This window comes from Ambystoma mexicanum, chromosome 1p (assembly GCF_040938575.1).
Source record: "Ambystoma mexicanum isolate Mex_15411 chromosome 1p, UKY_AmexF1_1, whole genome shotgun sequence".
Taxonomy (NCBI): Eukaryota; Metazoa; Chordata; class Amphibia; order Caudata; family Ambystomatidae; genus Ambystoma; species Ambystoma mexicanum.
The window spans coordinates 1,236,652,287-1,236,674,993 of record NC_090921.1 but is presented as its reverse complement, the minus strand read 5'-3'; the positions used below and the strand labels follow the sequence as shown (position 1 = coordinate 1,236,674,993).

General features: G+C 47.0%; 1 protein-coding gene across 1 annotated transcript in view; it reads right to left on the bottom strand.

Moving 5' to 3' along the window:
- The window catches only part of FBL (fibrillarin), an 80,286-nt gene that overhangs the window by 48,615 nt on the left and 8,964 nt on the right, over positions 1–22,707 (bottom strand). Inside the window, exons 3-4 of the mRNA XM_069604967.1 lie at positions 11,754–11,882; positions 5,250–5,344 (exon numbers count right to left, since the gene is read on the bottom strand). Of these exons, the coding sequence (XP_069461068.1) occupies positions 5,250–5,344; positions 11,754–11,882 (224 nt within the window). The remainder of the gene's footprint in view (positions 1–5,249; positions 5,345–11,753; positions 11,883–22,707) is intronic.

The following is a 22,707-nucleotide window of genomic DNA, read 5'->3' as shown; positions in this document are numbered from 1 at the left end:
GGTGGAGCTCAGCGAGGAAGGGTGATCTGGCTTAAGTACTAAACATGAGCGGAGCTGGCAAGTCACATACCAAGCATCCCATCTGCCCACCTACTACAACACAAAGCCCATATCCAGTGCTGCAACCTTACCAGATATGGCACACAGATAAAATAATCTGCATAGATCAGTTTTCAAGAGGCGAAGCTGGGATTTGGGCATGGTGTGCACTTTACACACTTGACGACAAATCTTCTATACACTAATTGATACAAATGTGTATTCGGCTTTCGGCTAGTCCAATACTAGTTCACAGTAATAAGGATGGCATGCCCCAGAGAACGGTGCATTCCCATTCCTGTATCTGCTTACATATCAAAATGTTCTGCAGATAACAATCATGCGTTGGTTTGCATCATTTTCCTGGGAGTAAACCACGCAATTTATCCGTTCCCACTATCGGTTTAGAAAGAAAAGCACAAACAATGTGTCACAAAGACGGCTGTGATACTGAAATAAAAAAAAAAGGTATTTTTTTGCGAATGTGACTATAGTCATGGATATAGGAAATGTGTTGAATGTAGAGTACGTAGAAATGCATTCTGTATCCAATCAATGCGTCATGGATTAGGGACACATGGAATGTTCGATATTTTAACCTATGCTCATGTACATTAGATATGCGGTTTAAAAAAAAATCACCTTTTTTACTTTATTGAATTCGACATTCATTTTAAAGTCCTTCCTTTAAACTTTAGCATGATGCATTACAACCGGAGTGAAATATGTACATATCAACCCCTTCAAATTAGTGTGTTGATGAGGAACTCCCGAGCTACGTGTTATTTCTATAGTAAGTAACGTGGGATCCTGCGACACTGTTTTGAAGCGCGATTGCCCACCACTGCAGTGCTTTAAAATGAATGCCCATGACCCTCGCGAATCAAATCTGGGTAAAGCAAGCACCCGCAAACCTAATTAAGGAGAAACGGTTCAATAAACATTGAGACGCAAGCATGCACTTATAAGTAAAAGTTTGACAAACATTCCTCAAAGAGGCCTTCGGCGCGTTTAACAAACCCCTCTACTGTGGTTTTCAAAATTAAGCAGCACACGAGATTTAGCCCTTTTCCAGGTCGGAGACCCACTTAATCCAACGCACCATAACATTAGCACAAGAGGAAGCCTTGCAAGTAGTTGGGAAAATGTTTTGTGTTCACCTCGGAACGAGGACAGTCCAAACTAATGTGTATGTGGCTTCCCATGTTCACAGGCGGGCCGGTTCAGTTTTGTGACATTGGCCTTTAATAGGGAGGCGAGGGTGGGGAACTGCAGCATGGCACAAGACTTCCTGTACACTAAAACATACTGCAGTACCAACTACACGCAGGAAAGGAAATAATTTCAAATACAAATGCTGTGGCTGTTGGGTAAATGTGTGTGAAATAGTCTAATGCGGCGTATGTATAAGATGCACATGCATAAAAAAATGCTCGGTTCGCCGGCTGAACACAAATGGAGCCATAGTGATTTAATTTCACACCAGTGTCGGCTCTGTAAGCAGAGCCCAACTATGACTGGGCTGATGTATATTTGGGTATAGGCAGACTGTCTTCACACCTGCCATGTGGAATAGCCAGGATGCTGCCCTTTTGATTCTCCAGCCCTTGGATTGCCGAGGGAGCAGAAACATCCCCCACGAGTCTCCTGGAACAGTGCTTCAGAGCTGGCACCAAACAAAACCAGGCACATGCCAGGGTGCTGATCACTGGAGTTCTTTTGCAGCCAGCAGACATGCAAAGGGGGCAGGATTAGAGTAGCCAAACAGAAAGGTACTCATGGAAAATAGCCTCATCATCTTAATTTCTCTTGAGGCACTTTTCCTTTACTGGCCCCTCCATTTTCAACAAACCAGGTACTCAGGAGTGTGAGGTCATAAGGCAAAGGGGGAGTGACCCCTAAGAGCTACTTGCTTTGCACCAATCCCATGTGTCATTTAGCCTTTGCAAGGAAGGGGGGGGGGGGGGGAAAGCACTCAGAGCCAATCGCTGGACTTCTACAAGGACAAGAAGAATTCATCTGGCCCTCCGTGGAGGATACCACCTATCCCAAAGTCCTCTGCCAGGGAGTTGTAAGCAGGAATCATCCAAGGAAGAGAAGAACTACCCCCATCACCACCCACCATCTCCAGGTAATAGTGGGGGTGACTGCTGGTGGGCCAAGGCTTCTATATCAGCTGCACTGGAACCAAGATAGTGTTCACTGGAGGTGCAAGCCTAGCTCACTGAGTGGGAATGCAGAAGGACTCCTGCTTTCCTGGAGCCCGTGGTTTGGGAGCAGCAACCAAAGATCCAACGAAGTGAACCCCCAACTCCCCCTGAATCGTATAGATGCCTATTTTGGCACCTTACTCTGACCAAGTGGCTGCATGGAAACCACTGGTGTCCTCCCAAACATGGATGCCCGACCCCCTCTGCATTCCGCCAAATACCAAAGCTCTGCAGTCTCAACATGCAAGACACAATCACAGTTGGCTACAGCCGGCCAGGTCACAAACTAAAATGGACAATGCTGCAGTAACCAAACGCTATGTTAAGCCAGCTGAGGCCAGTCGCTGCACCCGAGGCCAGTCTTCCAGTTCCACCGACCAGACACCACCATCTTTGACTGGCAAGTGGTCTCCACTGCATCGTTAAACCAGGTTTGAGTGCTTGTGGTACTGGTGCCTACACCGAAAGGCCTGGCTCAACACTCTGGAGCGCCAAAGAATAAAGGTACAGCGAAGAGGCTCTGCTCCCCCTGGATCTCCTTTTGAGACACTAGTGAATTTAAACCCACTTTCTCGACCTTGTTCTTAACGGTTTACTATGAAGAGTGACCATGTGTCAATCTTGTACATGAACACCATCTACCCAGAGTGCCCCTTGAAAATCTGCATTGTCCATGTTCTTTGAATGGGGTGCTTGGTCTAGTATTTTCTAGTCGTAGATTCCATTTTACTCAAGTCTGTATTTATATAGAACGTTAACATTACCTTGTTGGACTATTATACTCAAGTTGACTGGGTTGCTACTGCCCTCACCCCCCACCAGTGTATAGCGTGCCCACGACCTGCGCCATCACAAAAGGGGAAGGCTGTATACCCCTCAAACAGTCCGTTTAATCCCACTGCAGGTGTGACAGTGTGGGCAGAGTAGGCTCTTTAGCCACTACTCCTCCCTGTACTCTTGCCCAACCCAACCACTGCCTGGGAATCCAAGGATGGACTACCGCAAAAGCGCATGCCCTTAATGACCATTTCCAACCTGAAGAGGAAGGAAGATTGCCAACATAGATGATAGCACAGACAACAGGGCGTGCACCATGAAGAGCAGCAATTTAAAGTAAGGGGCTGAGAGAAACCCGGGTCATCAGCCAAAATGTGAAATTCTTGGCTTTGATTAACATTACAATGACGCAGGTAATTCGTTCACTAAAATTGTGGTTTCCTACTCAGACACCATATTTCAAAATGCACCATGCCAACATTATAGTGCAACCTGGTGCCTTGAAGTAACCAGTCTACCGACATCTACTGCACCAGCCCTGCATTGGCACAGATTAAGTTCAAAGGCACCTAGACAGCCACAAGACAAAGTCCCCCATAGGCGGCAGATGTCGCATTTTAACAGTCTGCACCTATATTACACTATAGGTGCAGCCTGGTAGCACGTAAATCTGTAAATATACTTCTAGGATCACAGTGCTCCAGATACGATTTTGGAGGTGGGGTATTTTTACTCTTTTTTCAAGTAAATGACATTTCAAGAGAGTAAAAATGAGTCTTCACTTTTGCAAGAGAGTAAAGTATGCGGTAGTCTGGTTCCAGATTCTGATCTCAGCACACAACTAATCACACATGGCCCACCTAGCAGGAACCTAAAAATGAGACGTCAAACCAAGTTCTCAAGTACAGAGCATACCAAGATGTTCAACAGCCGCAATCTATTAACAAAAACAAATGTTACACAGCTGTCCCCAAGCAAAACATTTCTCTGCAGCAGCAGGAACACAGTGGCCAGGGTCACTGTGCCACTGTGTGACGGAGGTGGCTAATAAGATTTCATGAATGGTGGAGCTCAGCGAGGAAGGGTGATCTGGCTTAAGTACCAAACATGAGTGGAGCTGGCAAGTCACATACCAAGCATCCCATCTGCCCACCTACCACAACACAAAGCCCATATCCAGTGCTGCAACCTTGCCAGATATGGCACACAGATAAAATGATCTGCACAGATTTGGGCATGGTGTGCACTTTACACACTTGACGACAAATCTTCTATAGACTAATTGATACAAATGTGTATTCGGCTTTCGGCTAGTCCAATACTAGTTCACAGTAATAGTAATAAGGATGGCATGCCCCAGAGAAAGGTGCATTCCCATTCTTGTATCTGCTTATCTGTACTAAAATATGATTTTACATACAAATAAAATACAGATGCACGGGGAAAAATAGGTCACTACTACCATGTCTGCTTAGTACATATACAAGAGTAGATGGTTAAAGGGCCATTTTGTAAGCGACAGTGTGCATGCAAAATTTCGCTAAAGGTTGACGGTGCTACACTAAAAGGGAAACATTCCATACAGTGGTAGGGAAAGGGGCATCACAAACTTAATGAGAGAAGCAGGCGAGCGACGCAACAGGGCCTCACTTGCCCCAAAAGCAGCTATGACCAAGATAGAAAGCGATATACACACTATGGGCTCCATGGAAGTCAACGGAGGAAAGTTGCAAAAAGAAAACTCCCCAAATTTCCGAAGCAATTTCAGAAAAAACTACCAGGAGATGGTACTGTCATGTTGATCCTATTAAATCGACATATGCAGCATTAAAAGGCTTACAGTAAAATAAATTAAAAAAAAAAATACTGCAGACCAACCACTAGAAGGCGCACTTTGTCAAGCAAGTTAACTAAACAGGTTCACACTTCGCAAAAACAGGAAAGGTGCTCTACCACTGGTGAAGCTGCAGTCTTTCACAAACACTGGGATGCACCGCGGTAAACTGCAACAGAACACTTTATTGGGATACATACTTCAGACCTGTAACAGCATTTCACGTTTGGGTGGGCTTTAGGAGAACTTCTACACTGCTTCATATGTCTGTCGCCCCCCACACCCTCCCCAAATCTCCAAAAGTACCCGATTTAACACGGTCTTCGTAACTGGTGTGCATCACTTCCCTCCTCCCTTTCACAAACCATGAAAAATAACAAAACTCGCACCTCCACAGATATCCTTTTTTCGCCATACACAGATTCGCCAGGCACCATATTTTTTGTGACCAGCGCATCTTCTTTTCCTCTGGAAATAAACACCCCTGAAAAGAAACAGTGAGGGTCAGGCTGGCTCGTATACAAGACAGACAAATAGCAATCGTGCCAGAGGGCATGCTCTATGACTCCATATTGAAGATTTATTAAAAAGGCACATGGATCAAGATAGCAACAGGTGACTGGTTGGACGTCAACTCTAAGGGGGTGTTCACTGGAGCCGCTCATAGGGGTCGTTGCACAGGTATGGGGAAAACAATTAACATAATATGCAAAACAAAAATTGCAAGCGTCAACTAGGTAAAACAAGCAGACAGATGTGCAGTAATTTCACATTTTAATACAAGATCTTGAAGCATCAGGAGTGCTTTTGGATGCCATACCCCAGCATCTAGATGAAAGTTACAGAAATAAGTTAGTTACCTGTAATGTTTTGCAGATGGACTGCGGATTCCTAAAGATGAATCAAAGTCACAGAACGGAGCCAGACTCCATACACTTTGCAGTTTAAAGACGCACCCAGCCCGAGTAGCTGCTTTTGGTGATGCCCTCTGCTCCAGAGCTCCCAGCTGCCCAATTTGCCTAGGTCATAGAGCCCAGGATAGGCCGAGTACTAAACATTGACAATCGTTTTAAAGCCCTTCAGAAAAGAAAGGATGATAACATACCCTTGGATATTCTTTTGCTCAGGGCACTTTTAGCAGAATCCTTTTCAAGTCCCTAAAAACCAAAGTAAGAATTTGGTGTAAAGAACGATTACATCTATAACAACGCAATAGCGCCTTGTAGATGTTCAGATGGTAAAATAATGGAAGTTGAACGCCTGCTTCTGATCCAACGAGTCAGGAACCTAACTGGTTAAGTCTTAGTCATATTCGTCGACTAGAAGTGTGACATTCTCTTCACTTCTGTTAAAATGATGGTTATTTGCACCACTAATCTATTCGTGAGAAATGAAAAAGGATATATAAGTACACCGTCTTTCTTAGATGGGTAGAAAGGGGCAGGGGAAAGACTGGCAAGAACATTGTTACTAGAGATTTGCAGCTTGATATATAAAAAAATCAAAGCTGTGCTCAATATTGCCCTTTAGAGGCAGTTTGAAAATCGCACTTTGTTTTTCTGAAAAGTGAAAATTACTAGACAAATAATTTCGAGTGGCTGCGGATGGAGTCGCTCAAGCCCACAAGGCTCCGTGCAGAGGACATTCCGCTAATTGTTTTCTTAAATGTTCGTGTTAATAGGTAATTTACGGTTTGCAACCCTTTTTCTCCAAACGCAAACAGGTTGTATGAGAAGTCACCCAATTTCAAAAGCCCTTTAAAATGTAAGAGTGCAGCCCTCCAACACGGTCACTGCACCCACTCAATACCCTTGGCCTGCACTCTGGTTTATCTCTGAACTATTTCGCTGCATTTCTCCCATAGAAGGCCTACAAATAGTTCGGCAAATATCGCTCACCCTCTTCAATAGAAGTGGTTGGCATCTCTCCTTAGCAGATATCCCTTTTCGCCCCTGCTCATATGTCAGCTTGTGCATCACACTGCGTGACCCCCCATATCCCACAGCCTGATACAGTTTCTGGGCTCTACCAACTGCTGGACACCTCGCAATCTTGCACTCACCCCTCAACTCAAAGCCCCAGGCACACATAATAGTTGTAGGGTGTACGAGACGAAGTCTGGGAGGACAATGTACAGTCTAGGGTGAGGAAGTTGGTGATTCTTTGATGAACGCACTACAGTGTGCGCCTTGAAACTTTTTCCCAATCCAGGAAGCACGATTGTATTGGAAACGCATATACACATGTACATTGCCCTGCCTACGCTGGGACGATCTGGCCTTTTGGGTTGCCATTCTTGTACAGACTGCCCTAATGTCGTCATAACGCATCTTACAACTCGCTGCTGCTCCATCCCCTTTGTAAACATCTCGCTTTAGTTCACTTCCATAATTATCACCAATTTTCACCCAAGTTAATTACAATTAAAGAGCTTGCCAATGCTCTCTACGACAAACGAGGGCCACTCATCTTGCAGCACCAACCCGGAGTAGACAGCTGTAACATGAGGATGGACCTCCTGCATGCTGATTTGATTGACAGCACGGGAAGATACCACTCGCCCCTTCAACATACGTCGAGGATTAAGAGCTCCCAGCACACTGGGGGTTTAAAATCAAAGTTCTGAAGCCCATCGACAGCCAAACTGGTTCTTTATGCCGCCTTCATGGCACCCTTGTTTGTGTACAAGTGTGCATATAGATGCAACACATTGTAGATGCTCAGCTACATTCTCCCGCCGCCCCTGAAAGGTAGACCTGCTGAAAAGGTTCTTCAGTTAATTAGCTATACCATCTACACCGGTTTGTCTCCATTTGACCGTTTCCCAAAAGCCAAGTAAAGGCCCAGACCTAGGCTACCTCAGGACCCACTTAGCAACACCTGTGCTCCAACCCAAACGATGCCACCTCGCGGGCCCAAGCCTCCCCGCTGGTAGCCAAACTAGACGTAGCCCTCCCACCCCCTCCTCCAACCACCTCTCCCCACCAACCACGACCAACACTGCCATGCCCTCCCTGGCCATGCCCCCTCCCTCCTACAATCCCCAAACCGCCCAGCACTTACAAACAAACCTCACTAAATCTCATGCATCCTCATCTACGTCAGGTCAGTCTCAACAAATTTGACTATCTCAGAAGACGTACTTTTCATCACAAATACCTGGTTTGCTGACAATTTACGTGCCCATTGCGAACAAGACCTTCCCACTCAACTACAACCTTGTTCGGAACAGACCAAGAAGGGTTGGGGGACTTGAGATACTACACAAATACCAATTTCCACTACTTAAGGGCACCTCCGCTACCACCACAGACAATGAATCCCAACTCCCACCCTTCAGCTCCCACAGCTTCCTAATCATTTACAGACCCTGCTGGCTACAACACCAACTTCCATCCAACACACCAGCCTAGGTGATCTGGTTTAACTCCCATTCAAACCCTATGACCCGATCTCGACGACAACCCAGAAACCTTCAATCCGACAGCGTATCTCCACGCCCACCCACACTGGAGGCTTTAGTAGCACAAACATTATCTGCACTGCCTCCACATGCCCCCTCCCACCCCACATGGACAAATCACTCAGTAATCTTCTCCATACCACTTACAGCAGCTCATGGCCACACTACCACCACACCTCATTTTGTAACGAAGTAGTTAACCATGATCTAGCCAACTCCCTCCTCACCTCACTCCCAGCACCCCCTTTCAAACTCCTAGACCTTTGGCTCTCCAAATGCCCTCGCACCCAACAAAACCAGTCCTCAGATGAGGCCCCACACCACTAACCTCAAATCACATAAAACCCTCAAGCACCGGCTGGAACGGACCTGGAGAAACAACCCAACCGCCCAAACAAAACCGCCCTAGCAAGACAAGGGCATACAGATTGGAAATCAAAACCCAAGCAAGGATTGTGAACAGAATCTTAAACTCTTGCAACTCGAGCAAGGAACTGCAGAGAATCATTTCTGAAATTCTCTGGGCTGATCCACCCCCAACTCCACCAAACTCCCAATCCCTATGCAATCACAACACTATCACAACGTCGCTATTGATAGACTGCCTTCTCCAAATTAGAAATCATGCCCCCACCTATTACCCATCCACAGACCGCCCAAACCGCCTCCCGGTACAAACCCTTCACCACCTTCCCTCCAATCTCACACCAGGAGTTACCCTCGCTTCTAGCACAAAGCCACCCATCAGACCCCCCTCCTCCCACAAAAAAACATCCCAGCCTCAACCTGTGCAGGCAGCATCACACTCGATGCTCAACCACTCCCAACATCTGGAAGCCTTAAAAAACGATGCTCGAACCACTCCCCTCCGAACTACCCACCCACCTCCAACATCTGCTTCATGGAATGCACAGCATACGAACAGCTCACCCATTTTACTGAAGCAAACAGCCTCCCGGACTCTTGCTTCAGACCACTCTGAGGAACACAGCCCTCGCTAGTGTCCGCATGGGACGACAACAGCAGACGCAGAAGGTTGCACTGTAATTCTCCTTGACATGACTTCTTCGATAAATGGACCACACCATTCTCCTAGACAGGCTAACACTCTTAAGGAATCAACGGCACTGCCCTCACCCGGAGCGCTCATCGCTCACAAATTATACTCCACCCTTACACCTCTACTTTACAACTAGTACCAAAAGGGGTCCCACGAGGAGCATCCCCATTCCCCACTGCTTCACATCTGAAACCACTCCCAGCACTCGTCCACTGCCACAATCTCACCTGCTACAACTAGGCAGATACCCAGATCATCCTTAACACCCCCAAAACGCCAGGCTCCAACCATCCAGTTCGGTCATCAAGCCTCTCGGATATGGACTACCGGATGACTACCAACCACCTCATCCTCAATCCTTGGTAAAGGAAAACCGCGCTCCAACCAATTCCCTGGCCTCAATCCCTAGGTCTCCCCCAGAAACCTCCACCTCTGAAAAAACTTGGTTGCACGGTGGACACAGATTTATCCCTCTCCCAACACAAACTGTATCCAGAACCCGTTTCTTCCACCTACGATGTATCTTCCATTATCTCACCCAAACTATCATCTCGATCATCCTCTCCCACCTATACTATGCAAACTACCTTTAACTAGGCGCACCAGCCTTTCAGCTAAGGAAACTGCAAAGAATCCAAAATGCTGCACATCAGCCGTGCACCAAGAGTCCGTCATTGTTCATTGGCTCCCTATTGGTCGACACTACCTTTAAAGCCATGTGCATCACTCACTGTGCCATCCACAACACCAGCCAGGAATTCCTCAAAGACAAAAATCGCTCACTACCACCCCTAAAAGGACCCTGATCTGGCACAGCACCTCTGCTAGTTGCCCCACACTACAACTCCACCAGACTGGGCGGATCCTCCTTCTCCAGCCAAGCGCCGATCTGGAACTCTGCCCCTGCACATCCACAACATTGACAATCACTTGGCATTCAGAAAGGCCCTCAAATCCTGTCTTTTCCCTTCCCCCTCTTGACACTCTTGCACTTTATACTTTCGATACACACAAACACTAGCCCAAACCTAACACTACACCTATCCACAGGTGCTGGCAGTGACACAAATATCACCCTCCACCCCCAGACAATGTCAATCACTTCCCAGTCCCTCCAGGTACCCCCTCCCCCCAACTGCTCAGACTTTCAATCTGAGGAGACCACAACTGGCGAGCCATTCCAATCCAAGGGACCTACAAAAACGAACTCCATCCCAGTTACAGGTATGTATACCTTGCACCACGTCTGGACACAGGCCGCAGTCACGGCCACCCATCCATATGCTCTAGAATTCAGATGTGGGTATGCAATTCCGGTGTAGCAGCTTGCATAGGCATCCACACCTAAACCAGAGATACCTAAAACACTTGATATTAGTATACAGCGACCATCGATTAAATTCCTCAGCTGGGCACACATCGAATCTCCAGCACTAGCACTCCATCCTAAACCAACAATTCCGCGCGCCCACCCGCCCCTCCTTCGGGCAGCTTACTGAAGCTTAGCCAAGTTCTAACCTGGCAGTGCAGAGTTTCATGGGGACCATGTGCATCTTTTGATCATCCCCCATTCAACCTATACATTGAGGTGATAGATTTGCTGTCTTTGGCCCCAAGCTGTGGAACTCTTTACCACTACAGCTTAGAACCATGAGTTAGGTTCTGCAATTTCGTCAGCACTGAAAACTTCAGGTAGATGCCCCCCCCCCTCATGTGGGGACCCTATATTTAGTAATTTCATCTACCTCTGCCGATACCATCTGCGCCAATATAAGATTTAGTTTGTTATGTGCGCTCTACAAATGCAAAAATCAAATGTCGAAAACAAGCCAATGAAAACAAGAGGGCAGTGCCCTTTCATGTACCCCTAGGCCCATATGTGAACAACGGGTGTAGTAAATAATTCTTCTCAGTATCCCATATGTATGTTGCACCATAGTTTATAACGAAAAACCCAACATTAGGCTCTTTCTAAGAGGCCACCAGTGCAAAAGGGGATCCATGCTCCTCTTGAACCCACCCCAGAAGGGATGTGATCAAGCAGTTCTGGTTGGACTGCCCTTTTAGGGGGTGGGACCAAGCCTGATTTGCATAGTCTTCCCCCTTTAATGGCTTGGCTGGTGAATAACAATGGTCTGGAGGGTCAGCCATCACCCTTTGTTATGCTTAAACAAGCAAGCTAAATGTTAAATTCTTCCACGTTCATATGGCTCAACATGTCAACAAGATCGCTTCAGAGAACAACTGGAATCTGGGTTTCCAAAAGAACCATGTCTAGCGTGACATGCGGACTATGCTCAGTAAAGACACTGGAAAAACTATCAACCCTAGAGCACGCGAGGGGCCGCAGTTCAAACATTTTCTTCTCACCTTCATGTCTGTGAGGTTCAACTGTCACTTTCCTTCCGGCTCCAAAACCACCTCGGCCACCTCGCCCTCCTCTGCCTCCTCTAGGCGGTCCCCCACGCCTGAAGCCACCTTCAGGGGATCGAAAGCCACCTAAAACAGCAAAGTCAATTGAAAAAAGATGTAGGTGCTTAAACAAAGGAGACATGTTTTAGAGAGATTTTCCTTGCAAGTCAGGGTCGGCACAGATTCAATGAGTCCCTCAAGCTCACCAGACACCAGATTGTAGTCATGAAACGAACAGTTCAAGTGGGGTGGTTAACTGGTACAATAGACACTTTGTTTATACTCCGTGAGAAAATATCTTAACACTAGAACAAGCATATATATATATATATATATATATATATATATATATATATATATATATATATATATATATATATATATATATATATATATAATAAAAGCAAAGCGAAAAACTACACTTCGAGGTAAACTTTGTAAATCAAAAGATGCCACAATGCATCAGGTGAGTAAGAGTTCGAGGGACTGTTTGCTTTCAGTAAAGTATTTCCTAGATGAGAAAATGGAGCAGCAGGTAAGCAATAGAATGTTCCTGGTTCCAGGTGGTTTTCTAACATTTTTAGTGGTGCTAGTTTTGTTAGTTAAGACTTGGCTTCTTTAAATGGCCCGCCTTACCACTCCTCCCTGCAACATGTTAACATATTATGCACTCTTTTCAGGTCAAAATTACCACGATTAGTCTTCGTAGCCACCATACACCCCCCCCCCCCCAATGCAGAGTGTTTCTTGGTCTAGTGTGGCTTTGGGGGGGGGGGGGGGGGGGGGGGGGGGGAGTCACCAGCAGGAAAATGTCCCTTCTGGGAAAGTACCCAGCAAGGAGGTTCCAAAATGAAGGGGCTCTCCAGCAACCCCAGAGAGTCATGATAGCAATACCCTGGGAGCAAAAAAACAGTAGGTGGTTTCCAGAAGCGGCGTCTGCGCATATGGTTTGGCAACCAGCTTTAATTACAACAAAAACACATGTGCAGGAGAGTCCCTCGGGAAACGAAGTACCATGAAGATTTGATAATTCCAAGTTGAGAATACAGAGCCTAATGTGGTCAGCGGTAGTCAATGTAGGGTTCCCATGTCATCCTCTGGCACTGGACTCTGCTTCTGATGGACACTGCTTGGAGAGACCCCAAAAAAGAAAAAGATCAAAGAAACGTGTTCACACGCCAGAGATGCCAGCAACGGAATGACCAGGCTGAGAGTTGGCAGTGCGGTTGCAAAACAAAGGAAGTTAAGGCTACTGAAGCTTCTTAGAAGGGGAGATGAAACCAATGCACTTGTCTGATGTCATGGGGCGAAGAGTCCGGTCATTTTGGCATGGAGTGTCTTTTGGAGTCCTGGCAGCAAAGGGGTACCAGCTTCTGGATCTAGAAATGCAAACGCATTTGGGAGTTTCAGTAAGACACGGCCTCAAGCAGGAACAGCAACTCAATTCTCCCCACCGGAACGGGACCGTCAGTGGGTTTCTTATGGTCGTACTGGAGAGGCAGACCTTCGTTGTCTGATTCTTTGAAGTGAAGGATCCAAGAGTACACAGTCAGTCCTTTCGAGCAGGCCGGCCTTCCATTTATTTTTCATTTATAAAGTGCTTTAAACCCAGAGACATCAAGACGTTGGTTACATTGCTTAACCTGTCACAGTGCCTCAAAGGTTGCGTCCTGGGTGAACATTGATCGCATAATTAGTTCCAGTGGTATGGCGTACAAATTCTTAGTGGCAATGACCCGGGTAACTGCACTTTTGCAAGAGGTACTGGGGGGGAGGGGTCAGTGATCGATGGGCATTTGAGGCCGATGGCTAGTGTGGTGAAACACGCTCTTGAAATGGAAGCCAGTGTGCACTTCTGGCAGCTGAGATCTGCTCTCGTCTGGGATGTTCAATGTAACCCTAAAAGCCTTATCCTGTATGACCTGCAGTTTGCTAATGTTTCGAGTGGAGGTGCCCGCAAATAAGGAGTTGCAATAATCCAGGCTGGAGCAGACAGGCAACGGTGAGGCAGCGATCGGTAGAAAGAAAGGGTCTGCAGGCACTAATCAACTTGGCAGTGTATGCAGCCGAAGATGCAATGATGTTGACCTGCCTAAGAGTGGAATCTAGGTAGACACCCAAGGTCTTGACGAAAGATTTGTAGGCTAGGTCAAGTTTACAGAGTAGGGTTTGCGAGGTCGACCAAAAGAATTTTAGTCTTAATGTCATTAAGGCATAGCATGTGGGAGGTCATACAGGCCTGGATGGTTTGTTAGACTGATGCAGCGTACTACAGTTAGTAGAGTAGTCACCTGTGAGCGGCAGGAGTTGTGGTGTATAGTTTGTGTAGGATATGACCAGGTCAGGTTGAATAGGGGCTTGGTAGAGATATTGTACAGGGTAGGTGAGATGCAAGAGCCTTTGGGGATACTGCAGGTGATGGAGGGGCCCCGAGGCAGTGGCTGAGAAAATTCTTGGATCGGTTGGTCAGAAAGGAGGAGTTCCAGGCAATCACTTCAGCTGGGAAATGAGCTGCCGAGCAGAGGTGTTGACATGATTTGGTGGTCCTAGAGGCCAATGGCAACAGGTCCAACAAAAGGAGAAGGGGCACTTTTTTTTAAATGCAGTTTGTGTGTCATCGCCTGATGGAAAGCAAGACTGGTGAAGACCTAGGAGGTTGTTAGATCGACACATGACTGGATCTGGCAGTATGCCGCAATATCAAGATTTTGATGAGGACTGTGGGGATTTAGCAAGGTGTTGACCCATGTGTCCTTAAGGTTGGCTGGTACTGAGCCAGAGGGAAACAAGGCATTAATAAAGGGGGGAGAAGATGAAGGGTGCAAGCACTTCAGCACATGCCTTGAAGAACGTAGCAGGGCAGATATCCCCTTGGCACCAGGAAGGTTGAGTCCTTTGATGATCTGGAGGACCTCAGTTTTAGAGAGATTTAAAGTTTGAGATAAGTTTTGCAAAGGGGCTGGGGGCACAGAAGCAAGGGAGTCTTTTCTCAATACAATCTTCTTCTGGAGCTAAGCAATCTTATCTAGCAGGCATTCTGGATGTTGGTGCACCAAGTGGTGTCTTTGGTGCAGTTGGTTGCAGGGGCGCAGGAGATTCCAACTCCTGTAATATTGCAAAAAGCTCTCGGGAGTTTGTCTGCAATTCTTGTATTGTAGGTGAGGTTTCTTTTTGCCTTACCTGCTTGTAAGCCTTCGCTGAAGAAGTGAAGTGGGCTTTATTAGAATGGTGGTTCCTGCAATTAGTTTCAGCCTCTTGTTTTTACGCACGGAGGGCTTTGCTGTCCGCAGAGAACCAGGAATTAAAATGCAATATGGGTTTGGCTTTACGTTGTGAAAGGGGAGCCACAGTAGTGATAGCCCAGGTAAGTTGATTATAAATATCTACCAGAGTGGCACGGTCACTTACAAGTGTCTGAAGTTGTGAGCCCATCCATCAGAGGCAAAATACGGGTAGTGGGTATATTGCAGGGGCTCCGAGTTAGTGTAGGGGGGGGGAGGGCGTAGCCAAAGTTGGGACAGGATTTGACGCTGGTATATTGAAAGATGTGATCAGACGAAAAGCAGGACAGATTGGAGGCGACTAAATTAGCAGTTCAGTAGCTAGTCCAGAATACGGCCTTTGGAGTGCGTGGGGCTAAGGATACGCTGTGTCAAGCCTAGCACCTTAATGGAGCTGGCTATGGATAAATCGTTCATATCGGCCTCATCGATAAAGACCAAGTTGAGGTCAGCCATGAGAATGTTCGTGGAAGATTTGGAATGGACAGAAGTCGCACGATAGCCTCTTAGGAGTGGTGGGCCTAGTGCACAATAGACTAAATGAATAGTTACTGGGAGGGTTTCATTGGTGGTCAGAAGTTCTCCTACTGGGATGGTAAAGTTACTGAGATTTCTCCAATAGGGAGGGAATCTCAGGCTATAAGGGCGTACCTAGCACCTCTAGTGTCAGATCAGTCTTTCCAGTAGATGGCATATTTGGGGGTGCGGCAGCTATGGCTAGGTCAGATGCAGAGTGCAGCCTCGATTCAGAGATAGCTAGCATTATTAGAGGTGATGAGGTCAGAGATGTCCAGTGAGAGAACTAGTATGGACCTTGAATTAATCAATGCTCCCTTTCACTATAGGGTCCGTAGGTTTGTGTAAGGAGCATATATGGGAAGAGGTGCTAGTAAGGCAGCAGTTCTGATCACAAGGGGAGAAGCCCAGCGAAGGGTTAGGGCAGAAGCAGGTTTGTGGCACCATGGCATGGTTTAATAGTGCCCCTATGGTGATTGACGTGTCGCGATTAGTGGCACAGCTCCTACCTGAGCTAATTGAGTGGTGCACCTTGGGCAACCTGTGGGCATTAGCGGTAAGGCCTGGAATTGGCCTAATGCAGGTGGTTGAGCCATTGCTGAGTTTGTTGCGGCATGCATGGTAGAGCTAATCTGTTGATTGAGGAAGACTGGTGGGTCGCCCCGAGAGGTGGCGTCGGGCGCAACTGGAGCCAAGGTTTTTGCAGCCATGAAGGGACTGCAGAGTGCAAGTTTAATCTTAGAATAATCTACTGTAATAGCTGACAAGCATAGTAAGGAGTCCGCCTGGACAGCAAGGTGCATGTGGCTTTGTTAGTATGCTCCCGCAGATGTTCATTTCTTTGTAGGTGTCATTGGTCTGCATAACAGAGCATTGGGCCGAGATGTGTGTGTCATGAAGCGTGCCCGCCTAGCATTGCCTATACATGGCACTGATTATGTACATGTCTCTTCTGGGCAGGTTATCAATGTGAGGTCCTCTAGAACACAAGAAGGCATCATGGGTGATGCCACGACCAGGGGAGAAGTGCAAAGTTGGATCGTTGAATGGCAAGGGTGGTCAGTAGGCACCGACAATGTAATTGTGACACGGGATGGGCATATACTCACACTGGTGCAACACTTTCAGGCTGCCACGGACCGACATGGGAAATAAACTTCAGGTCCTAGAAGTCGGCATGCATCGTCTGCCGACTGCCTGGAGCAGGATTCATTGGAGTATCAAGATGCGGGCGGAGGCATGGAATCAAACAGGCATATGCCCGGTGTTGTCGACAAGGCAGCGGCTTTATTAGAATGGTGATCAATACCATTCAAGTAAAGCTTTGCCGGGCTTGCCTCAGTCCTTGAGCACAATGATGCAGGCATTGGGCTGATATACGACCTTGGGTCCACCTGTGCAGAGACGGACAAGGCACAGGACCAGAACGGGGAAAAAAAATATACATTTTTAAAAAGTACTGAGTTTCAGCAGTAGATTAAGGGGAGCCTTGCTTTTATTCCCCTCGTGAGGCAGCGGGCCAACACAGCACCCAATCGAGACCATCCCTCCAAGCATGTCCGTGCCACCTGGAAGGGTTTACCACAGGAATGAATTCACAATAGGTCTAGGTCAGTAAGCTGTGCATGCTGACTCCAGTCCCCAATGCTTGGATACAGGCATCCAGTGGCCCAAGAATGCCACTTCCTCTCAGACAGGAACAAGGGTCATTTGACCCCTCCGGTCTTCCAGGTAAAAAGACCAAATCCATGTTAGTTACATTGAAGTGGAAAGGCAAAAGGGACGACAGCTAAAATAGATTCCACCAGGTCAAACTGGTAAAAAAAAAAATAAAAGGGGACCAACCGCCTAGCCACATTTTAGGGTGCACCTTTGGAGTACCGAAAGCAGAGGGGTCAAACCTTAAGGCAGAGCGCAAAAACTGAGCCAGACTGTCAAGCTTGGGAGAAAGAAAAACCAGCAGCATATGGGCCATCAAATGCAGTTATAAAAAAATAAAAAAAAGTTTTACAAAAAGGTTGGATTTCTCCCCAGCAGCTTGGCACTTCCATGGGTGGATTTGTTCTCTATATTCGATGAGTGAGAATTAATTACAGAGTGGCAAAGCAGTTAAGCTTTACTCGAAGGGGGGTGTTGCTGGGTACCAAGTAAGGTTAGTCCCCCCAAAAAAAGTGTATACCATACAATATATTGCTAAAGCGCATAGTTTAATGTGTTCAGATTAAATGCAGTCTGCGTTCTTAGGAACGTTAGGGAGAATACTCGTTTCTGTGCCAAATCCCTTCAACTTTCGAGATTCCCCCAGCTCTTTTGCTGGACTTTAGGACTTTTTAATTTAGCCCTGAAGTGAGTGAGCCCTTTCTCCTCACTGTATTTTGTCCTGATTTGGATTATAAATTTGCTTTATTTTTGGAGTCTAACAAATTCCATAGGCATCTACTTTTTTTATGGTGACACTGCACCTTCAGTGTAGTGTCAGAAATCGTTTAGATTTCTCGTAAGGTTTAAAATACCTTTTCTTGTGTGAACTACAGTAATAGTAAAAAGTTAAATTGACGTCACTTCCTTTTCTCTTTGTAGGTGCAGCACACACCAGCATATGTGGAGTGCTGTGAGGGAGTGGGGGGTACTTAAAAGCCCCTTATCCTACCTAATCATTTAAAAAGGTTTATGTTACCCTCACTACTTTAAATGGCTGGTGGAGATGGTTTGATTTTCCTACTATTGTACTTTTCAACCGCAGGCTGAATCCTCAGCTGTAGTATAGCACCCAGGTGTGACCATTTTGTTAAAATGGCCCCAGTCTTTCCACCATTTTCTGTCTGGGAGGTCTTTCTTGGGTTTTACTCTGCGCGCCAAGCCAGGTTCGAGCCCTTTGTTAGTTTTGCCTTTGGCGGGCTACAGTACTGAAACCCGCCTCTGGCTCCAGTCTGTCTGGAAGGGCAGGAAGTGAGGGAGGTTACCGAAATTCATCCTTTGTCTTTAGGGATGCCTAAATGCACCCAGTCCCGTGACAGCTAGGCTGTGCATGAGATGGGAGAAACATGCTTAAGAGACAAGGGTTTTGGGACTAGAGGCAGAGTCGACTTGACTACTGGGAAGAATAACCCGATGAAGAAACCATGAACAAAGCTTGCTGTAGCCTCCTGGATCTTTGAATTAACCCGGTGAAGCCCTGCTGCTGTGCTGAAACTTTTCTGATCGACAAGAGAAGCCCCGGTAGGGATGACTTCTTCCCCCTGGGTTACGGGGACCAACTAACCCAGAGAAACTCCACTGGACCACCTTCCATGACTGGCTGTACTTCTTTGCTGCTGCTGGAACAGAGTGCCGGGTGAGGGGGTGGGGGGGGGGGAATGGCTGCTCAGTCACACTATCAACTTTTGTATTAATGCCTATACCAAAAGGTGGGTTACCTAATGCCAAGAGGACAAGGATTGTGTAGTCTCCCCAAGGGTTACTACAGCCATTCATCCCTCACACAATGCATTAGTAGATAGAAATAGGAAGACAGGAAGCTGCAGCGATGCATTACAAAATGTTGCAAAGAATTACGTTTTGCATTTCTGGCCTTTGCTCTCAAAAATAAGTTCAAGGAACAGAAAAAAGGCAGTATGGCAAGTAATATTACCAGTCACTTTAAAGTCCCAACTTTCCCTATTGGAAAAACACATGGGCGCTCCTTGGCTACGGAGAAAATGAAGACTGACGACAGGTGCAGCAGATTGAGCCAACAACCAGCCAAAGGTAGCATGAGGAGAGCTGACCTCTCACCCCAAGAGAGTACCAGCCAGAGTTCGAGAACCAGCAGGCCAGGAAGAACTGGGTATAGAGCACATGGTTAGTGCCAGTCAATACAAAACCTCAAGCCCCACCAGGATCCTGGAACAAGTAATCACAGAGCATGGGAGACAGCACAGAACCACAAAACCAATAGCTTCCTAATTTAGGAATGGCTAGCATTTGTAGAACCCCCCTCAATCCCCCAGACCACCGGTCCTCCCACCCTGCATCCCCCACCCCCAAGACAAATGAGTTGAATTCTCAGCTGCCAAGAACCAGCTGAAATGATCCACATGGCAGACGCAGCAACGAGAACAGCACCAGGACGAGTGACGAACCAGAACAAGGGTTTAGTAGCACACGTGGTATTGGGAACTCAACCAGCAGCAAGAGGACAGTCTCAAAACATGGGCAAATGGCAGGAGGAAGCTCAGGACGGCACAAAACTGAGCTGAGGCAGAGTGCAGACACCCACCACTCGTCCAGGTCTGGAAATCTGCTATATCGAAGAGCTTATACCAGGAGGATTTCGTAGGGAAGAGAGCACTGCAGATGACAGGTAAACATCTCATCCATAGTGCAGTAAGTCGAATCAGCTAGGACGATGGTAGAGTAGCAAAGGAAATTGGCCAGCCAAATTATTCCACCAGTAGAAGACACGAGGACTAAATAACCAAAGGTGAAGCCTGGAATTTTCACAAGCAGCCCAGCTACACCAGCATGCTCAAGAGTTCAGAAGAGTGATCAAGAGGCATGGCCTCCCAACTAACTACATAATCTTCAACGCAGTGGATGGCTAAACCAGCCCATCAATCACAACAGGCAGGCACACAGGTTTTCAGCGGCCATCCGAGGGATAGGAAAGGTGTTAGACTTAGATGGACTGTTGGGGGTAGGAAATGTACTATGCCTACAGGGCTTTCGTGAGGGACAGGAAATGTGTTGCACCTGGATGGACAGTTGGGGGATAGGAATTGGATTGTGCACAGATGGTTCCTGCTATGAGAATCACCGTTGCACTTGATGTCTTTGGAGGGGTGGGGACGACAGACATTGCACACAGACTGCACACATAGGCCAACTAGTGTGCTGCACTGGGACCAAACTGGGTAAGTAACATGCACTGCATTTGAATTTTCAAAGACTAGCACATACTTAGCACTTCGATAAGACAGCATGTAATGCAAGCCCACCCTTCGAGCCTAAAGCTATGGGTATGGGTATGTTCATCACGAAGTCAGAATCTTATACACTTGATACCATAGTAGCCTGCATGCACTTTGAGGGCAGCCTACAAAGCGTGCAGAGATTACAAATGGTAGCTGGCTTTTTGCCCACTCAGATGATCCAATGACAGTTACATTAAAGATAAGCTTCAGGTACATATAAAACATTTTTTTTTAAAACACCATTGGCCATCTGTCGCATGCACATCTATCCATCCATGCACATTAGAATGCAGCTATGACCTATGAAAACTCGCTCTAGCTAGGCACTTTTGTGCCTACTCCCCCCTCAGACTTGCCTTAACACACCTGCCATTGGAATACAGCGACAACCTACAACATAATTCCAGTTTAGCTGGACACATGACGAGTCTCCTGCACTGGTACACAATCGTGACCTCCTTCAGCACCCACCCACATGCTTAATCACTCAGGTTGCACACTGGAGACTAGCCAGCCCAACAAATACCTAATCTTGGCCATATGCACACATACATTCTAAACCTCTATGCAAATTTCCAATGCTCTGCGGTCCCCAAGGGTGTACCCAACACAAGCTCATTGAGACTAGTATTGGTAAAAGGTGCTATATAAAAGACGATTACAATGTAGGGGAACTGTGCTACTAATGCAGTAAAAAGTGATACTAGTATGGTGTAGCAGGGGGAAAGAGGAACACACGAGCCTACGCGTCTGCATACTTTAAGATGAACAGGACCAATGCGAGTGCTTGAAAAGTACCTCTGCCCTCCAGATAAAAAAACCTCGGCTCACAAAAATAAAACTAGGGAAGCCAGCCAAAAGAAAACAACGTTTAGGGGACCCACGAAGTGGGGCAAGAGAACCCCAAAATAATGACATTGTTTCCCCAAACTGTCAGTTTGCTAGTATGAAATGTAATAAAGGCATCTTTGTACATTATGGTCGGCAGTCTTACAGTAAAACAGTGGTATTCAAACTGTGGGTCGCGACCCCCTAGGGGTCCGCGGGTGCATCCCAGGGGGGCCCTGAGAGCTCAGCATGAAAAAAAAGATTTTTTTTTTTTTTTTTAGATTGAAAGAAATGGGCAGGGGTGGCCCACATGGGCGGGCTGAAGCATGAAACTGTCTCAGGCAACAATGAAAAAGTGGCCCACAGTTGTAAATGGATATTCATTCCTTTAGTCACAGACTGGGCCTCATTACTACTATGGCGGACCAGTAACAACGGTGCTGGTAAGCTACCGGCACCATTGCTACCGTTCCGCCATAGTAAGTTGTGCTCGTGGGTGCTTGACAGCCCCCCCCCCCAGGTCTGACCTCAGCTCGTCGGATGCACCGGCACCGTTATTAACGGTGCCGGTGTTTCCGAGCTCCCCATTCCCATTTGAGCCATATGGGGCTCGAATGGGGATCTACCGGCACCTTCGAAAGGGCAATTATCATGTCCGCCTAACTCGGCATGACCTAGTAATTGCCCATTCGCGGGTGCCAGACCCGGATGCAACTCCAGTGGCAGTCGTGCCGGTTTTACCGGCACAGCTACCGCCAGAGTAGTTATGAAGCTCACTGTTTCAATAGTACCCAAAGGGGTGCTTTGTGTTAAAATGTAAGTAAATTATGATATATTCAGCAACAATGGTCAACATTACTAACTGCATAGTTAAGTAACTCATCAAAATGGTCCACATTGGCCAAAATGGTGGCCCATTTTGATTGGCCCAAACTAGCATTTTACATTTTTGGTACAGGCATTGCCCTATAGGCCTGTCCGAGCCTGGCGGCTCATCCATAATGGCAAGAGGCGCCCACCCAGTGGCCCCTCACCCATTATGGTGGAGCCAAGGAGCCAGCCCAGTGAAAAAGTGAGCACTCCCTCAGCTGCTTTATCCAGCTAATGTAGTGCTCCTGGGCTGGCTGAACTGTCAAAGGGAAACACTGTTTCCCTTTGACAGTTTAGTTCCCCAGCCGCACATGCTCACTGAGCCATGCAAGTGCTGGGGCGTTTTGCTTCGCCAGCATTGCATAGCTCATTGGAAATGCTGGCTGGGGCACTGCATGTCTGTATGTCCGAGGGGGAGCTCCTGCGCCTCCTCGCACATACGGACAGAGCAGCTGGAGCAGGCCG